At 34.6% G+C, this 15,214-nt stretch overlaps 1 protein-coding gene across 1 annotated transcript in view; it reads left to right on the top strand.

The window, feature by feature from the left end:
- The window catches only part of LOC139126347 (uncharacterized), a 66,146-nt gene extending 56,041 nt beyond the window's left edge, over positions 1-10,105 (top strand). The window contains exons 10-12 of the mRNA XM_070692416.1: positions 8,413-8,528; positions 8,781-8,828; positions 8,996-10,105. Coding sequence (XP_070548517.1) covers positions 8,413-8,528; positions 8,781-8,828; positions 8,996-9,079 — 248 coding nt within the window. The 3' untranslated portion in view covers positions 9,080-10,105. The remainder of the gene's footprint in view (positions 1-8,412; positions 8,529-8,780; positions 8,829-8,995) is intronic.
- The last annotated feature ends 5,109 nt before the right edge of the window (positions 10,106-15,214 follow it).

The raw sequence follows: 15,214 nt of genomic DNA, 5'->3' as shown, positions 1-15,214 counted from the left end.
AATAAATAAACAAATAAGTAGGCGAATAAATTACAATAATTGTTACTGTTTACAGTTACATAAAGAGTTCTGATAAATTGTTACAGATTAAGGCAACATTTACTATTTCGTTGATTTTAAAATATTTAAAATTATATTTTTTGGATTTTAAGGTTACTGATGTTAAACAATTCCTGAAGATATCAATATGCACAGGAGAATGGTATTCCCATACAAGCTGCACTTCGTGGTCGTCACCGTGTCCCATTAATTTACCAGCCCTTAAGTGCACGCAAAGATGACATTCATAAGCAGTATGTTGACTCTTGTAAAGCTTGTAGCCCTAGTAAGCACATTCAAAGATGTAGAGGACTCCTGTGCTCTGCATATCAAAAAAATGAATATTCGTACAGATGTGTGTTCTAAGTGTGAAAAGTCCCGACAAAAAAATTCTGTATGCTGTAAGTGAAGAAGAAAAGTCAACCCTGGCTTCAGAATACCATGACCATGTTTGCTGTGCAAAAGCTGGAAGATAATTTTACAATGAATGTGTCAGTAAGTCATCAGTAGAGGTCAGTGTGGCATCTGATGTTGAATTTGGTTCTTAGCCTTGTTCTTACGATTTATGTGATGTCCATCATACTTTTGATTTTGCACAGAGTTTTCTTCTACCTCATCAAACTAGACAAGTAAACCCATTGTATTTTTTTCACCTTTGAAAGTACACTGTTTTGGAGTGTGCAATGAAGCCCCTAAGTTTCAGATCAATTATTTATTTGATGAGACAGATTCAATTTCAGTTGATGGGGAAAAAGAGTCATGGGCCAAATAATGTGATCAGCATTTTATAATTAGACCACTTTTCAGCAATTATACTGTAGGGGAGATGGAATGTAAACTTCATGCAGACAACTGCGGGGGACAAAATAAAAATAAGAGCATAATCCATTATTTATGGTACAGATGTGCTAAAGGTTTACACGAAGAAATAAGTTGCAGCAGCGCCCTCTATTATCGATCATATATGATCGAAATTGCGTGTACGTCGGCTTTCCCGCTGTTCCTATAGCCGTTCTGACGATGAATGAGCTGATTCAGCCATACAAGGCAAGGGTTTACCCTAATAAGGCAATATTCGTTTGAATGATGTAATTTTTTTATTAATAAACATGAGCCGAGGCTCTCCGAAGTTAGCGTGGGTTATCATGTATACGATCTTGAGTGTAGACTTCCAACGCAGATTTCTGCGTGACATAAAGAATTCGTACAGATCGAATTTCTTCTAAATCACGGTAAAAATGAGCGACACTGACGACAGCAGCGACTACACTAGCAAAAGTTCACCCGAGGAATCTGAATCTGACTATGATTTTGAGCAGGAGGATGAAATAAGGTGAGTTTCAGTGATTTATTGCCGCAGCGTATTAAATTGAACGTGAAAAAAATTCAAATTGACGGATTCACGTACAGACATAACGGACATTTTGGAAAAAACTGCATTTGCGGTTGAAAAAAACATGAAATGTCAAATTCTAAAAACGCACGTTGTTTCAAAATATTATGATCTCATTATATTTGGCGACTTTTATTGGCGTTTTGTAATTTCTATAGGATTTTGCGAAGTTTTCAAAGCCGTTACTGAACTGACAGTTCGCAGGTCAGCGTAACAGAAAGGTCAATTTGTGTGACGCCATTTTGTGTTCACTGCTGCATTAGCAAGCGATTCCGCTTATGATGAGTACATGAATTGTGATCGGCCTGTTCACTATAATTTACCGTTTTGAAGGATATTTTACTGTTTGGAGTATTTAGTGAGCTTGGTATGTTTTTTTAAATCCGCTTTTACGTCTCCCCGCCGTACCACAGACGAGGTACATGTACGTACGTGATGTAAACAACATGGGCACATGGCGATCCGTCGCGATATCACATTGAGGTTTGAAGGTCACTGACAAAATGTATTGAGGTTGGCAGCCTATTGCTTTTTGGGTCGTTTCGTTCAAATTTCAGAGAAACAGTCGTCCGCGTCGTAAGTTTTTACTAGTTACTGGCAAATTCCAGACTGGTGCTGGTTACATCTGCACTCGATCAATAAACGGCAAACCCGGAAGTTGTACCGCTGTTTACAAATTGAAATAAAAGACCCGAGAATCTCAATAGGCGATTACAGAAATTCACTGTGGGGCAGATATTCGCATAATAATAGAACACAAAATTGTCTATCAGTTTGATGTTGTAGTGTTCGATATCATCCATTTTATTATTTCTTTTCTGATCATTTCTTTCCTAATCTTTTCAAATTTCCAGAGTGTATCTAGGATATGGACATTCCGGCCATGGTCCACCCTGCCTTCAGATTTAGACCTAAGTCTGTGGGGATCAATCTACGGCAGCTTACCAGACAGGGAATCCATCATCTGACACATGCTATCGATTTTTTAAAGTTATTCTTTACATTGGAATTGATGGGCCAGATTTGTGAGTACACAAATATCTATGCTCATCACCATGTGCAAACCCGGCCAAGTTATGGGGAACCTGATGGAAGCTGGACAGACCTTACACCTGATGAATGGTACAAGTTTATCGGCCTTCTAATATAGGACTAAATCAAAAGTTACAGCTACTGTGCCTTTCAATCAATAATAAGAGACAATCAGATCAGGGGGTGATTCAGAAAGTACAATATAAATTTAAAAGTGTGATTTTACCCATCCCTGTACTTGCGTCCATGTTCAGATGTGCTGTAGGTGGTTGATGTGATACCTATTATATATTTTGATATAGTTTCAAACTTCATCGTATGATATGAGTCAAGTTGACTTACAAATCACAAAATACATTTTGATATAGTTTCAGACTTCATTGTATGATAAAAGTCAAACTGACTTACGAAACAAATATATTTTGATATAGTTTCAAACTTCATTGTATGATACAAGTCAAACTGAATTACGTAACAAATACACTGCATGAAAACCCAATAATTCAGTTAAATTCACATTAATGAGTTGCCTGTATTATATAATAATACTCGTGAATTCACATGAATCCACATGAATACAAGCTTGCTGAATACAAAAAATGGATTCTTGACTGTATTCATCTATATATGCACTCTTCAGATAAAATACAGGCAATAATCCATGTTAATACAGTAAGTATTATTGGGTTTTCATGCAGTGATACATTTTGATATAGTTGCAAACTTCATTGTATGATACAAGTCAAACTTACTTACGAAACAAATATATTTTGATAGTTTCAAACTTCATTGTAAAACTCACCTGCTGTTATGCCGCACCTTTTTCTGCTGCTCATTAGATTGACATGATTGAGCCAGGCTGACTAACAAATCATAAAGGCAAAATTTATGAAATGTATTTTGATGTAATTTCAAACTTCATTGTATAATTCATCTGGTGTAAGGTCATTGTTCATCTGTCATGATGTGACATGACTCAAGTTGACTTACAAATGAGAGGTCATGGAATGAAATATATTTTCATATAACTTCAAACTTCATTGTATAATTCATCTGTGCAAGGTCATAGTTCCACCATCAGGATGTGACGTTACTCAAGTTGACTTACAAATGAGAAGTCATGGAATGAAATATATTTTCATATAAGTTAAAACTTCATTGTACATTCATCTGGTGTAAGGTCATAGTTGATTTGCAGAATGTGACGAGACTCAAGTAGACTTTTGAAATTTTGGGGTTTTTTTGAAATTCCAATTTACTGCCAGTCATGTGGTGAGTTTTTATTTCATCAGTTCAAGGTTATATGTATATATTAGTCTAGGGTAATTCATTTGTAGTGTAGCAAACTGAGCAACATGAGCAATGTCTGCAATACGGCTTTGTCCATTCTTTCTGACAAGTTTCTGAACTTGAGATAGAAATGTGGATGTAAAAGTTACAGTTTTCTGAATCTTTAGCAAGGACTGATGTATGTGCTTTCATTTACTGTTATGTTCTCATTTGCATTTGTTATCATTTACATCATTCTGTTTCAGTGTTCACTTTCAATTGTGAATAAGAATTTACATTTGTATTATCAATATAAAGTTGGATAAGTACTGTTTTAATCTGGTTGCAAAGATACAATCATGTACCATATTTGTACATGAAATCATTGACAGAACTAGCATTGCCATAGTATGTGACCAAAGTTCAGGTCATTGTAAGCACTGCCATTTACTCTTAAGAAATATTTCATGCTGAAACTGGAACAAGATAGAGTGAGAAAATGTATGTGTTCATTATCAACTAAAATGTTATCTATGCGGAAAAATAAATTCCAATGTGTTGTCACGGCTATGTTTGTCGCTTGCAATTTTTAGTTAGAGACTATCATATCCTAAGGGAAGAATTACAAGGAAGTGTTGTAAAGCTTTATTTCCTGTGTTCAGAATTTGTTCAGAATTCATTCAAGTGTGATGTACACATATTATACTTGTATGGTGAAATAAAAAGGTTTGGTTTCACTCATACATATAGTGACTGTGTGTATTGATATGTTTGCAAGATTGTTAGCTGACATGCTTGGGCCGGGGAATTTTGAAGTCTTCAGTCATTGTAGGTAACACATGTGATCCCATTGTGACCCTACATCCTGATATTGTTGGTGGTTTGAGTCTACTGATTTGAAACTACACCAGCAAAGCTGAACATTTCTACATGTGTAGTCTAGCTCTCATGCTAGAAGCAAAACGATTCATTTTTCTCCTCTACTGAAATGAGAATTTCTGAATATTGAATGATGCAAACCAACAAATAATACCAGGATGTAGGATCACACAGAGGTCATAGATATGGAAAAATATCAGCACATAACAAGTATGCAGTCTTCATTTACCTGTTTGAGTTTGACAAGTGCCAATTTTGAAAGTTTGCTTTCATGAAAACCGAAACCCTGTTCGGTCTACCCCGTCCCTGGGATATATTATCTTGGTCCTCATATCTTGCATATATAAGGAAGATTTACATATAATTTGCATGTAAATAATCAAAATGAGAATAATTATTGGTAAGAATATTGGTATTTGTTCAGAGCTATATGATAAAAATTCATAAAGAACACCATGGAACATGAAATAAATTATGACCAATCAAAATCAGTCTTCAGTTGACCTGCCTTGCCTAGCAGTTGTATGCATACAGGTTATCACGCAACTTGTTCAATCAACTGTAACTTTTTCATTTTTCACTATTTTCTAATGGAATTTTTTTCTGGTAATCCATTGAAGTACACATATTTCATCATCAAGCAAATTTGATGAGGAATTGATTTGGATAATAGTGAAATAATGGTATTTTTTTCAAAAATTGGGTTTGTATGGCGGCCATATTGGATAATTTGCATATAATATGCATATAATTAGCATATTTTTTGGTCTGTCAAATATATATTTTGACTGCTTGCGACAACACCAACTTGATGATACCTCATAACCCCACAGGTATCATGTCAAAATTTTATCAGTAAGTAGGTGTTTTGGGCATACATATTTCCCATGCTTAACCATTGTGCTGCTATAGGGTTTTAAGGAGCCTGGTCATACAAAATGCGTTGGTGATGCATGTTTTGGTAAGATGTGTCAGTTTTATCTTAGGTCAGATGTTGACCTACCTGAACAGCTAGGTGATCTTGTTAATGCTAGCGCTCGGATCAAAAAGGTACAAATGCATAGTAATTCCACAACTTGTGAGGAGATTGTACATTGGTTTTCACGGGACAGTTATTTATCTTCATTTATTCGTCCACTCAAAGGTATCAGAAAGTATCACTTTTGTAGATTCGTAAAGGCAGATGTTTGGGCAGTGTGTGTAAAGAAAAGTGTTAGTGGTGAGGAAGAAAGAATCAGTTTGCTTCTCCCCAGTAAATCATGGCCTCCTGATGATTGTCTCCCTGATAGATTACCAGCGGCAGGTTTGAGTGCAGCAAGAAAGAAAGATTTACATGATCACATACTTCAATTTTTAAGGTCACCATTCAAGGAAAATTTCAAATTAAAGTTTAGTGTTTAACAGCTTCTAGTACTCAGTCATTTATAGTAATTCTGGAAGAGAGTGAAGATATCACACCTATGTCGCATGATGTCCCTTCTCAATGAAATGCATTTCCTTTATTGACTTGACCCGACACTTTAAAATGTTCCTTTGAACCATTTCCATAGGCTTGATTTATAAAATTTTAATATCAACTTCCATGAACTGTTCTCAAATATCTTCAGTTCATACCACACATGGCAGACCCTCACACTTGGTCAAATATCTTCACATCATCTCACTCTGTGTAAAATATCTTAATTTAATCTCTGGCTCTTTGTAGTATATCTTCAATCTATCTCTTTCAATAGTCCTATCACATATGGTAGAATATTTCCAATCAGTTATTTATACTAAAGTAATTCCTGAGTGCACTATTTTAATCTTGTGGATCTGCACATGTAACACATACCATTTATCTGCTAAACATAAAAGTATCTTGACATCTGCTTAAGGAATGTGTAATAATGATGGGCATCTTTTGTCAATAAATTTAAGAAAGAACTGTATAGTGTTTGAGGTCATGATCTCACTGTGGTTACCACTTCGTAAAGGTATAGGGATATGTGTCCATTAATTATTTTGTGTTAACATGACAGCAATAAAATTACAGATTTATTTTATAAAAAAAGTGTTTTTGTTAAGTTCTTTATTCTTGTTGAAGTAAATGAAATTGTGTTGTTAAGTATGATGTCGTTGTGGCAAGTGAATGTTGTAGGTGTTTTGCCTCTTTAATTTCATGGGCTACCCCCTTTTGGAAAATGTAGTTATCCGTATTGCCTTATTATTTTTTTCATACACTCAAAAAAGTTTGAAACGTGTAGAAAGCTTTCATTCATTATTTAATATTGCTTAGGTGTGTTTCTATATAAGATTTGCTATTATGTTATTTATGAAGGTCAAATGTCATCTTCAAGTAATTATGATGGGAGCACGAAAACTTTTTATAAACACTATAAAAATGTTCACACTTATCAAAATTGGTCACATTTAATTAAAATTCTGTATAACTGTATGGATCTATTACATTGACACATCTAAAAATTGAAAAATGTGAGTCCCTTAGTATTTAGTCCTATCATCCTACACTAAAGCTAATACCAGCCCCCTATCAAATAATGGTACAACCCAATACCAAACTTTTTTTGTATACCACAATTTGCATCATTTTCTTTTAGTTCTGCTGGATACATTTTATTAATATTGTCATTGAGTGATTATTTTTATTCATGTAATTTCGTGTTATTGTATATAATAAGCTGTGCCATCCATACCATGAGTTGCTCGACGCGGCCCATATCATATTAATTTAATTTATATTATATTATATTATATTATATTATATTATATTATATTATATTATATTATATTATATTATATTATATTATATTATATGTTATTATATGTTATTATATTATATCATATCATATCATATCATATCATATCATATCATATCATATCATATTATATCATATTATATTATATTATATTATATTATATTATATTATATTATATTATATTATATTATATTATATTATATTATATTACTTTTATTATATTATATTATATTATATTATATGTTATTATGCTATATTATATAAGATAAGATTATTTTGTGTTTGAAACCCCTCAGTGCACAGTAATAAAATTAGACCTAAAATTGTCATTTTATTTCGGGAAAAACGTGAAAAATAGCCAAACATCGAGCAACTTTAACGTTTCATATCATTGATATAATGTATGCTTTACTCTCAAGTACGTCTTAAATGTCCATAAACATCCAAAGATGTTTTCTCTTAGAATAATATTTACCGTTTATAACAAATCTTTAGTCAAAATGGCAATTCTGTTTTGAATGCTCAGTAGGAGCATAAGCACAGCTTTATTTAGTATCAGAAATACGTTTCTCCACATAATAGTCTTCTTAAACCCAACAATTGAACACATTACATTTTTATTAAACTTTTGAACAAGTACACAGTTTTTGACCAGAAATTGGTCAGCATGGCAACGGCATCTTAATCGGGATCACTAAAACTGCTTGGTTTTGAATAAGCACAGTTTTTTAAGACTTATAGAAACTTCGCCTTAACTTCTGAATAAACCATCCTATCGGTGCTTTTGGGAGAAAAGTACTGTCGATCGTGTTGACTCAACGCATGTAAAAAGCACAATAGGGAGAGTTCACCTTTTACGAGTTTAGATGCCACGCTATTTACATATTCCAGTGAAGACGGCACAAGATAGTACTTCGAACATCTCAGTCGAGGAGTTTACCACAAATTGTAATATAAATGCGTTATCGGTTGCTGAAATTATTTTACACAATCATCGACTTGAACCATGTCTAAAGAATATAATTTTATTTACTTTACTAGGATGGCATTTCGATATAAAAACTGCGATTATCACGTCCGCCACCGTCGTTTTGCTTTTATCTATACTTATGATTGCAGTACTTACGAAGAAGTGTCGGAACTGTATGAAGAAGCAGGTTATTTTGTTCAATTATTACTTACATCAATACATTTTGTCGGGACGCACAATGTGATTACGACTTGAAAAGTTGCTGGCACTACCCAAATTTATTGTGACGCTTCGTGCATTGCAACTGTTTTGTTCATACCCATTATAAAACTCCTTACTTTGAAAAGTCTACAAGGAATGTATTGAAGTATCGTTGTGTGTAATGTCGGTTGCATAATGTTCTTCAGCTGATGGAAAATTATTGTCTTATCTCTTCTAGTGGTGCGAAAGGAAACGCAGTAAAGATGGTCCTATAGAATTAATTAAGGTAAGAAAATATTTTTTGTGTATGTCTATGAAACATAGTCAAAATTTGGCGCAACTGTTTTATTGAACTTTGTGTCATCAGCCGTATGACAGCGTCTCCACCATTCAAATAATTCACTTCATTGCTTTAACTATGCTTATCATATAGTACTGTTTCGTTTTTCGTAGTACAATAAAATAAGCGATGGAGTCACCATTCAGTTGCTGGCTGCTGCACCAAGACAACATGATAGCAATCCTTCTGACCAATAAAGCAACCCTTGGTTAAGAGAAACAAATGTGTGATATAAATTAAATGTATTCTCTTCAAAGTCATACTTTAATTTGAAATATCCTGTAAGGGTTCTTATATTTTAGTGTTTAAATTAGTATAATCGAAAGTTTTAATTATTGATTCGATCAAGTATTGCCGATAAGCAGAATCGTAGCACTCGGTGAAATAAACAGTCTATTTTAATTGGTGCTCAAAATTTAAATGAATAAAATTGGAAGTTTTAGCTCCCATTTTAAAAGTAAGCATTGTAACATTGTAAAATTCCCATAATTAGGGACAATGTATACAGCAAAAAAAGATTAAATTAAACTTTTGAAAAGGCAGTGGTACAACTTACGTATCTGACGTTGCACAGTTTACAATTGTACTTGCAGGTGTCTATATTCCTACGAGATTGAGAACTGAGTTGAACGTCATGTAAATCTGTCTTATTTAAGACTTTGTTTAAAATGACACCATTAACGGTTCCTTCAAGTAAATGTACTTTTTTATGTAAAAAGTAAGTTGAAACATTATTACAGATTTTCTGTGATTGTGAGTTTATAATGGAGCTTTACGAAGGTTTTACTCATATCGTAGTAAACATTGGTCTTAATGTTTTTCCTAGTGACAGACAAATACTAGTTGGAGATAAGAACCTATCCACATTTGTCATTTTCATAATGTTGATTGCCAAATGTTATATTTATCTGACAAATCATGAAAATCAGAAACAAATCTTTTGATTTTCGAAGGTTATTACAAAAGATATCGAAAAAGAGGATATCATATAGCAGTAAAAAACAATATTGACTTTACATAACAGGAAATAGGATGGTATTCTAAAAACTTATTCCTAAAACCACAGTGGATTTATTACTTGTTGTTGGAAATCTTATTCTATTATTTTTTATGTGCATATAGTGTCTGAGATTTATTGACTGACATTTATCGATTCATTGAATTGTAGATTTTGTAATAGACATGTTTGTACCCTCCCACTATAGAGATTGTAATTTATTTTAAAGACCTTAATAAAAAAATCATAGACTTTTATAATTTTTCTCTGTCTTCAATCTTTAACTCTTGTGCTTAACCGATTTAAGATTATTCTGCTGGAACATCGGTTTGGTTAATCAAGGAAATATGCAAATATTCAAAATCTTCGCTGCAGTCTGAGTATTATTAGATTTTGGAAAAGCCAGCAAAATAAATAATTACTGGATTACTTAATGTGTCCTAATAACTCACTGTAATAAGGGTAGAACGCGCCTCGGGGACAGACAGTTGGACTCTCAAATTTCTACGTTTATTTTCCGACCTAAAACATGTGGGACTCATTTTAAAGCAGCTGGCTGCCTTTAAACTTTCATCGTCGTAATTTTCAAAATCCAAAATTTGGTTTGTTTGTTGTTTTTTGGGGTTTTTTTTGTTTTTTTTTTGCATAGAGTTAAAACAGAAATGGCGGCCATTTTGAATTTCAAATATCAAAAATTTTGGATAATTTATTTCGCTAGTTCCAAACTTTGCTCATCGATCCCAACTTTTTTTGTTGATTTCGCAAGAGAATGGACGAAAGTTTCATTTTTCATTCATTCAGAACCAGCAGGCTAAAGGCCCACTTACAGGTCTGACAATAAGAGCTAAGATATAAATCTGAGACAAGCATACAACATACACACGAAAATTATCTGTACAAATAATATCCTTGACGGTCTAACGAAAGACAGACCTATTGGAAGATATCAACAAATTAATATTTACATACACGATCATTATAAAAAACATTCATCTTGGAAGAAAGGAAAACTTCCTAACATTGAGGCGAGATTTCGCGGGTTTAAAAGTTTCACAGTGACGAAGTGTCCTCATTGGAAAGTTGTAATTTATCTGTTCAACAAGATAGGGTTAATCAACCTCGGGATAGACATACTTGTGTAACCAGGTAAGATCAGCGGCCTTGCGACGAGAGTAAAGCTGGGGAAGGTGAAAATATTTACGTGCCTGTTCATATTGTCCTGATGCATAGGGAATATTTTGTTTGAAACAGAGATATTTGATAAACTTCATCTGAACAGCTTCCATTTTCTTAATCGAGACAATTTTTGTTCGGAGACCAGACAGGAGAGGCGAATTCAAAATCTGAACGAATTAAGGAAATGTACAAAGTCCGCAGAGCTTGTATATTGTGAAAAAATTACAAATGCGCTTTAGAAAACCCAGCATTTTGTATAATTTTGACGATGGAATCGATGTGGGTTTTGAAATTTAAATAGGATGTCAGGGTTATACCTAGATCTTCGACTGAAAACACCCGTTGCAGCACAGAGCCATTAAGTGAATAATCAGAGACTATTTTGTTTCTTTTGCTTGTAAATGACATGATACAGTATTTAGAAACATTAACATTCAGTTTCCATCTGATACACACATTTGAGATATTGTATAAATCTTGCTGAAGGAATTTACAGTCATCAACTGAGTCCGGACATTTAAAAAGTTTGTGTCATCTGCGTATATAGATAGGGTTGAATGAGAGATAACAGCAGAAGAGGGCCAAAAAATGAGCCCTGGGGAACGCCAGAGAGAACAGGCTTCCAGGAAGATTGTTTACCATTCTTAACTACTCTTTGGGATCTACCTGAGAGACAGGATTTCAATAAGATTAGCAGTGAGCCTGAAGATCCGTAATATTTCATTTTGTGAATTAAAAATTCGTGAGACACAAAGTCGAAGGCCTTGCTGGGATCTAAATAAGTCGAGTCCACTTGTTGCTCAAGTCTAAGGCTTTAGACAAGTGGTTAACGTATGAAATGAGGTTAGAAACGGTGGATCTGTAAACTGTGCTGCTCAGAGATAAGATAACTCTTGACATGCTCAAGGAGTTTTGTATATAGAGATTTTTTAAATGTCTTGCTAATTAGTGAAAGAAGAGATATCGGGCGCTAGTTCTTTATATCATGACAACCGCCTTTCTTAGAAAGTGGGATGACGTTTACTGTTTTAAAATGAGATGAAAAAACACCAGAGGACAGGGAGATATCAAAAATCATGGTTAGTGATATTGCCAATTTTTCGCCACAGTTCGTGAAAGGAGACTGGATACGTTGTCCGGCCCACAGGCTTTCTGTACATTAATATTATCCAGATGATTTTAACTGTGTCAACCGTAACGTAAAGGTCAGACAAAATATCTTAGGTAAAGTAGGTCAGATCTGGAAGGTTTTCGGATTCGGATGATGTAAAGACGCTGTAAAAGAAGTCATTGGACATTTCGAGTATTTCTATCTGATCAGTCGATTCTTCGTCACAATGTTTCATATGACTTAGTATAGATGTAAACGAACGTTTTGTTTTGAAAACGTTCCAGAAGATTTTGGGGCTAGATACAGATGTGGATTCAATGTTCTCGATATATTCAGCATATTTGTCACATTTTGAAGTAACACGATTGGAACTAATTTGGGATAATTGGATAGTGAAGTAATGTCGATTTAATCTACAAGATTTAATGTAATATCATCTGCTTTTCTTCTTATATTACACACTTTTTATGAGTGATTTGCAATATTGCAACATTCAGTTGTACGGCATCTAACACTTTTTGGAAAAAATAGGAAAGTCAAATTATCCCAAATTAGTTCCAATCATTTTAACTTTTAAAATCTTTCCGCAATGCAGAAAAGTGACTACAGGCAGTCGCGGAGTTGAAACGTGTATAATCGTTGTATGCGGTTTCTTGTCTTTTAGGAGTGCTATGAGATCATTGTCGAACCACGGTTGATATTCCATTCAGGAAAGGATGGGAAAAAGTTTAAATCTTTCACTTTCGAGGCGCATAGACTACTACCTTAACAAACTGATAAGTGATTTGTATGACGTGTTCATTTTAATCGATATCAAGCATTCAAAAGAAGCTTATCACCAGCGTGCGAAATTCACGCTTACCCCTTGGCCCGAGACCAGCTATTTTCATGCCTGACCAGTACTACCTGAAATATGTCCTGCTGTTCCTAAAGACGCGGGCCAGTAACTTTTACCAGGGTATATGGAAAGAAGTTTACCCAAACGTTTGCTTGATCGGTTAAGCTGACAAGCTCATCACATTGTATCTCAACACCATTGCGTTGAGGATTAAAACAGAAACCGTAGTTGAAATTATAGAAATCATAGGTTCATTTGAATAAATCATTTGCCTCTATTAGAAATTTGGAAATATTTCAAACAGACACTTATTTAAATGATGGAATGGGTCCCATTCTACCAAAACAAGTAAAGAAAACAGTTAATCCTCTTTACCCTCCTGATAATAATAGATTTTACCTGAAATGATCCAAGACTTAGGGAGTGTTTTCCTACAATTCATCGACCAAGTTAAAAGAGGAAGAACAAAGCTGCGAAAACTTTTGTTCAAGTTTTGACACTTTTGATTCAGTTGTCTAATAAATAGATATATTTGTCCTGCAGAGCATGTCTTTGATTTAATATGAAAAACTGCACCCACGTTAACAGAGGAAGTCTCAACAATTCATTGCTGTTTCACTATTTGGAATGTCAGGAGACATACAACAGCAACAACAACAACAACAACAACAACAACAACAACAACAACAACAAAACAAGCATGTTCTCATTTCTTGACAGAGTGAGGGCCAAATAAGGCCCTAGGGGCTGAGGGGCCTTCAAAGGGTAAAGAGGGGTGGAGGGAATCCATAAACAGGGAAAGTGTGATCTCATTCATCGACAAAGACCAATCTTCCTAGGTGGCCCCGGGGGCAGTGGGGTCCACTTTTTGGCCCTCGGGACAAGGAGACACAAACACACACACACACACACACACACACACACACACACACATACACACACACACACACACACACACACACACACGTGTGTGTGTATGTGTGTTATGGGGTCAAAAATACTCTTGCAATATTAAGGGGGCTATGGTTTTTTTAATTAATGATGGGACGCTGGAAAACATAACACATGTTTTTCCTCAAGCCATTGATTCTCGCTTGTACCCTAAAGTGCGAGATGAAACACTGACACTGAATACATATTGGTTCCGCTCACCCACTACAACAAGACTTAGTGTTCTTTGACGACAAAAGCCCAAAGAATAGGACTCTTTTCAAGTACCGTAGCTTAAGAGCCTACCAGGTACGCAAGACTCTTTTGAACTTAATGAATACGTGTATTGTTTTCAAGGCCGGTCCACCCACAGGCTACGTAACAAATTACATAATTTACAAGGACAAAGCGGTTAAGAGTTCCTTATTATACTCAATGCAATAAATTGCTTCGTATCTAGACATCTCTGCATAAACATCCATGGTCTACGAAAATATAAAAGCGACTATAAAGAAAACAGAATATCGCCGCGATTCAATTGTTTGGCCGCCATTTTAAAAATAATAGCGTTGTTGTGACAAAAACTGGTAAACCCAAGAAACCCAATCGCTTAATGTTTTCGTGTACCGTAGTTTAGTTAGGTATGGCGAGGCCTGCCAACCTCTGTGACCCCATTTAATGATGGTAACTATTTGTAGAAACCTGTTTACAATTCATTTACCAAAGATTTGACCTATGATTATTGCTGTACGATTGGAGCCACAATTCAGCCTAAATATCGCCAGTTTGACCCACTCAGAAAGAATGGACAAGTCAACAAGATGTATGCGTCCAGCGTAGCGGCGTACTGAGTACTGAATAATTGCTGTTTATGATATATCTATACTGTCTAGGTACGTCCATTGTTCGTATTGAATGTATCCCTTGACATTTATTGAATGCATGGATATTTACCTCATCACTATATATATGAATGATGAGTTTTGTTTAATCCATACTGTAACTTTGAGGGTATGTTGTTGTTACATTAAGTGTATTTGATATCTGTAGAATATGTCAATACTGTATTTTGTGCATGTTAGTAGAAGAGGCTGCTGATTATACAATGACTTGTTTCGTATATGCAGCCTAACAACCCATCAGGACAATATTATGAGATGAAATTGCACTGTCTGGTATTGAGTGTAGTTTGAGAAAAAGGCAAGCAAATATCAGCAAATTAAACACCAAACAAGTTAAGTTGCCTTAGGAGGCTATTATCCAATTTTCAAAATAATAAA

Source organism: Ptychodera flava (assembly GCF_041260155.1).
Source record: "Ptychodera flava strain L36383 chromosome 3 unlocalized genomic scaffold, AS_Pfla_20210202 Scaffold_27__1_contigs__length_13241970_pilon, whole genome shotgun sequence".
Taxonomy (NCBI): domain Eukaryota; kingdom Metazoa; phylum Hemichordata; class Enteropneusta; family Ptychoderidae; genus Ptychodera; species Ptychodera flava.
This window is presented reverse-complemented; position numbering and strand designations above follow the sequence as displayed.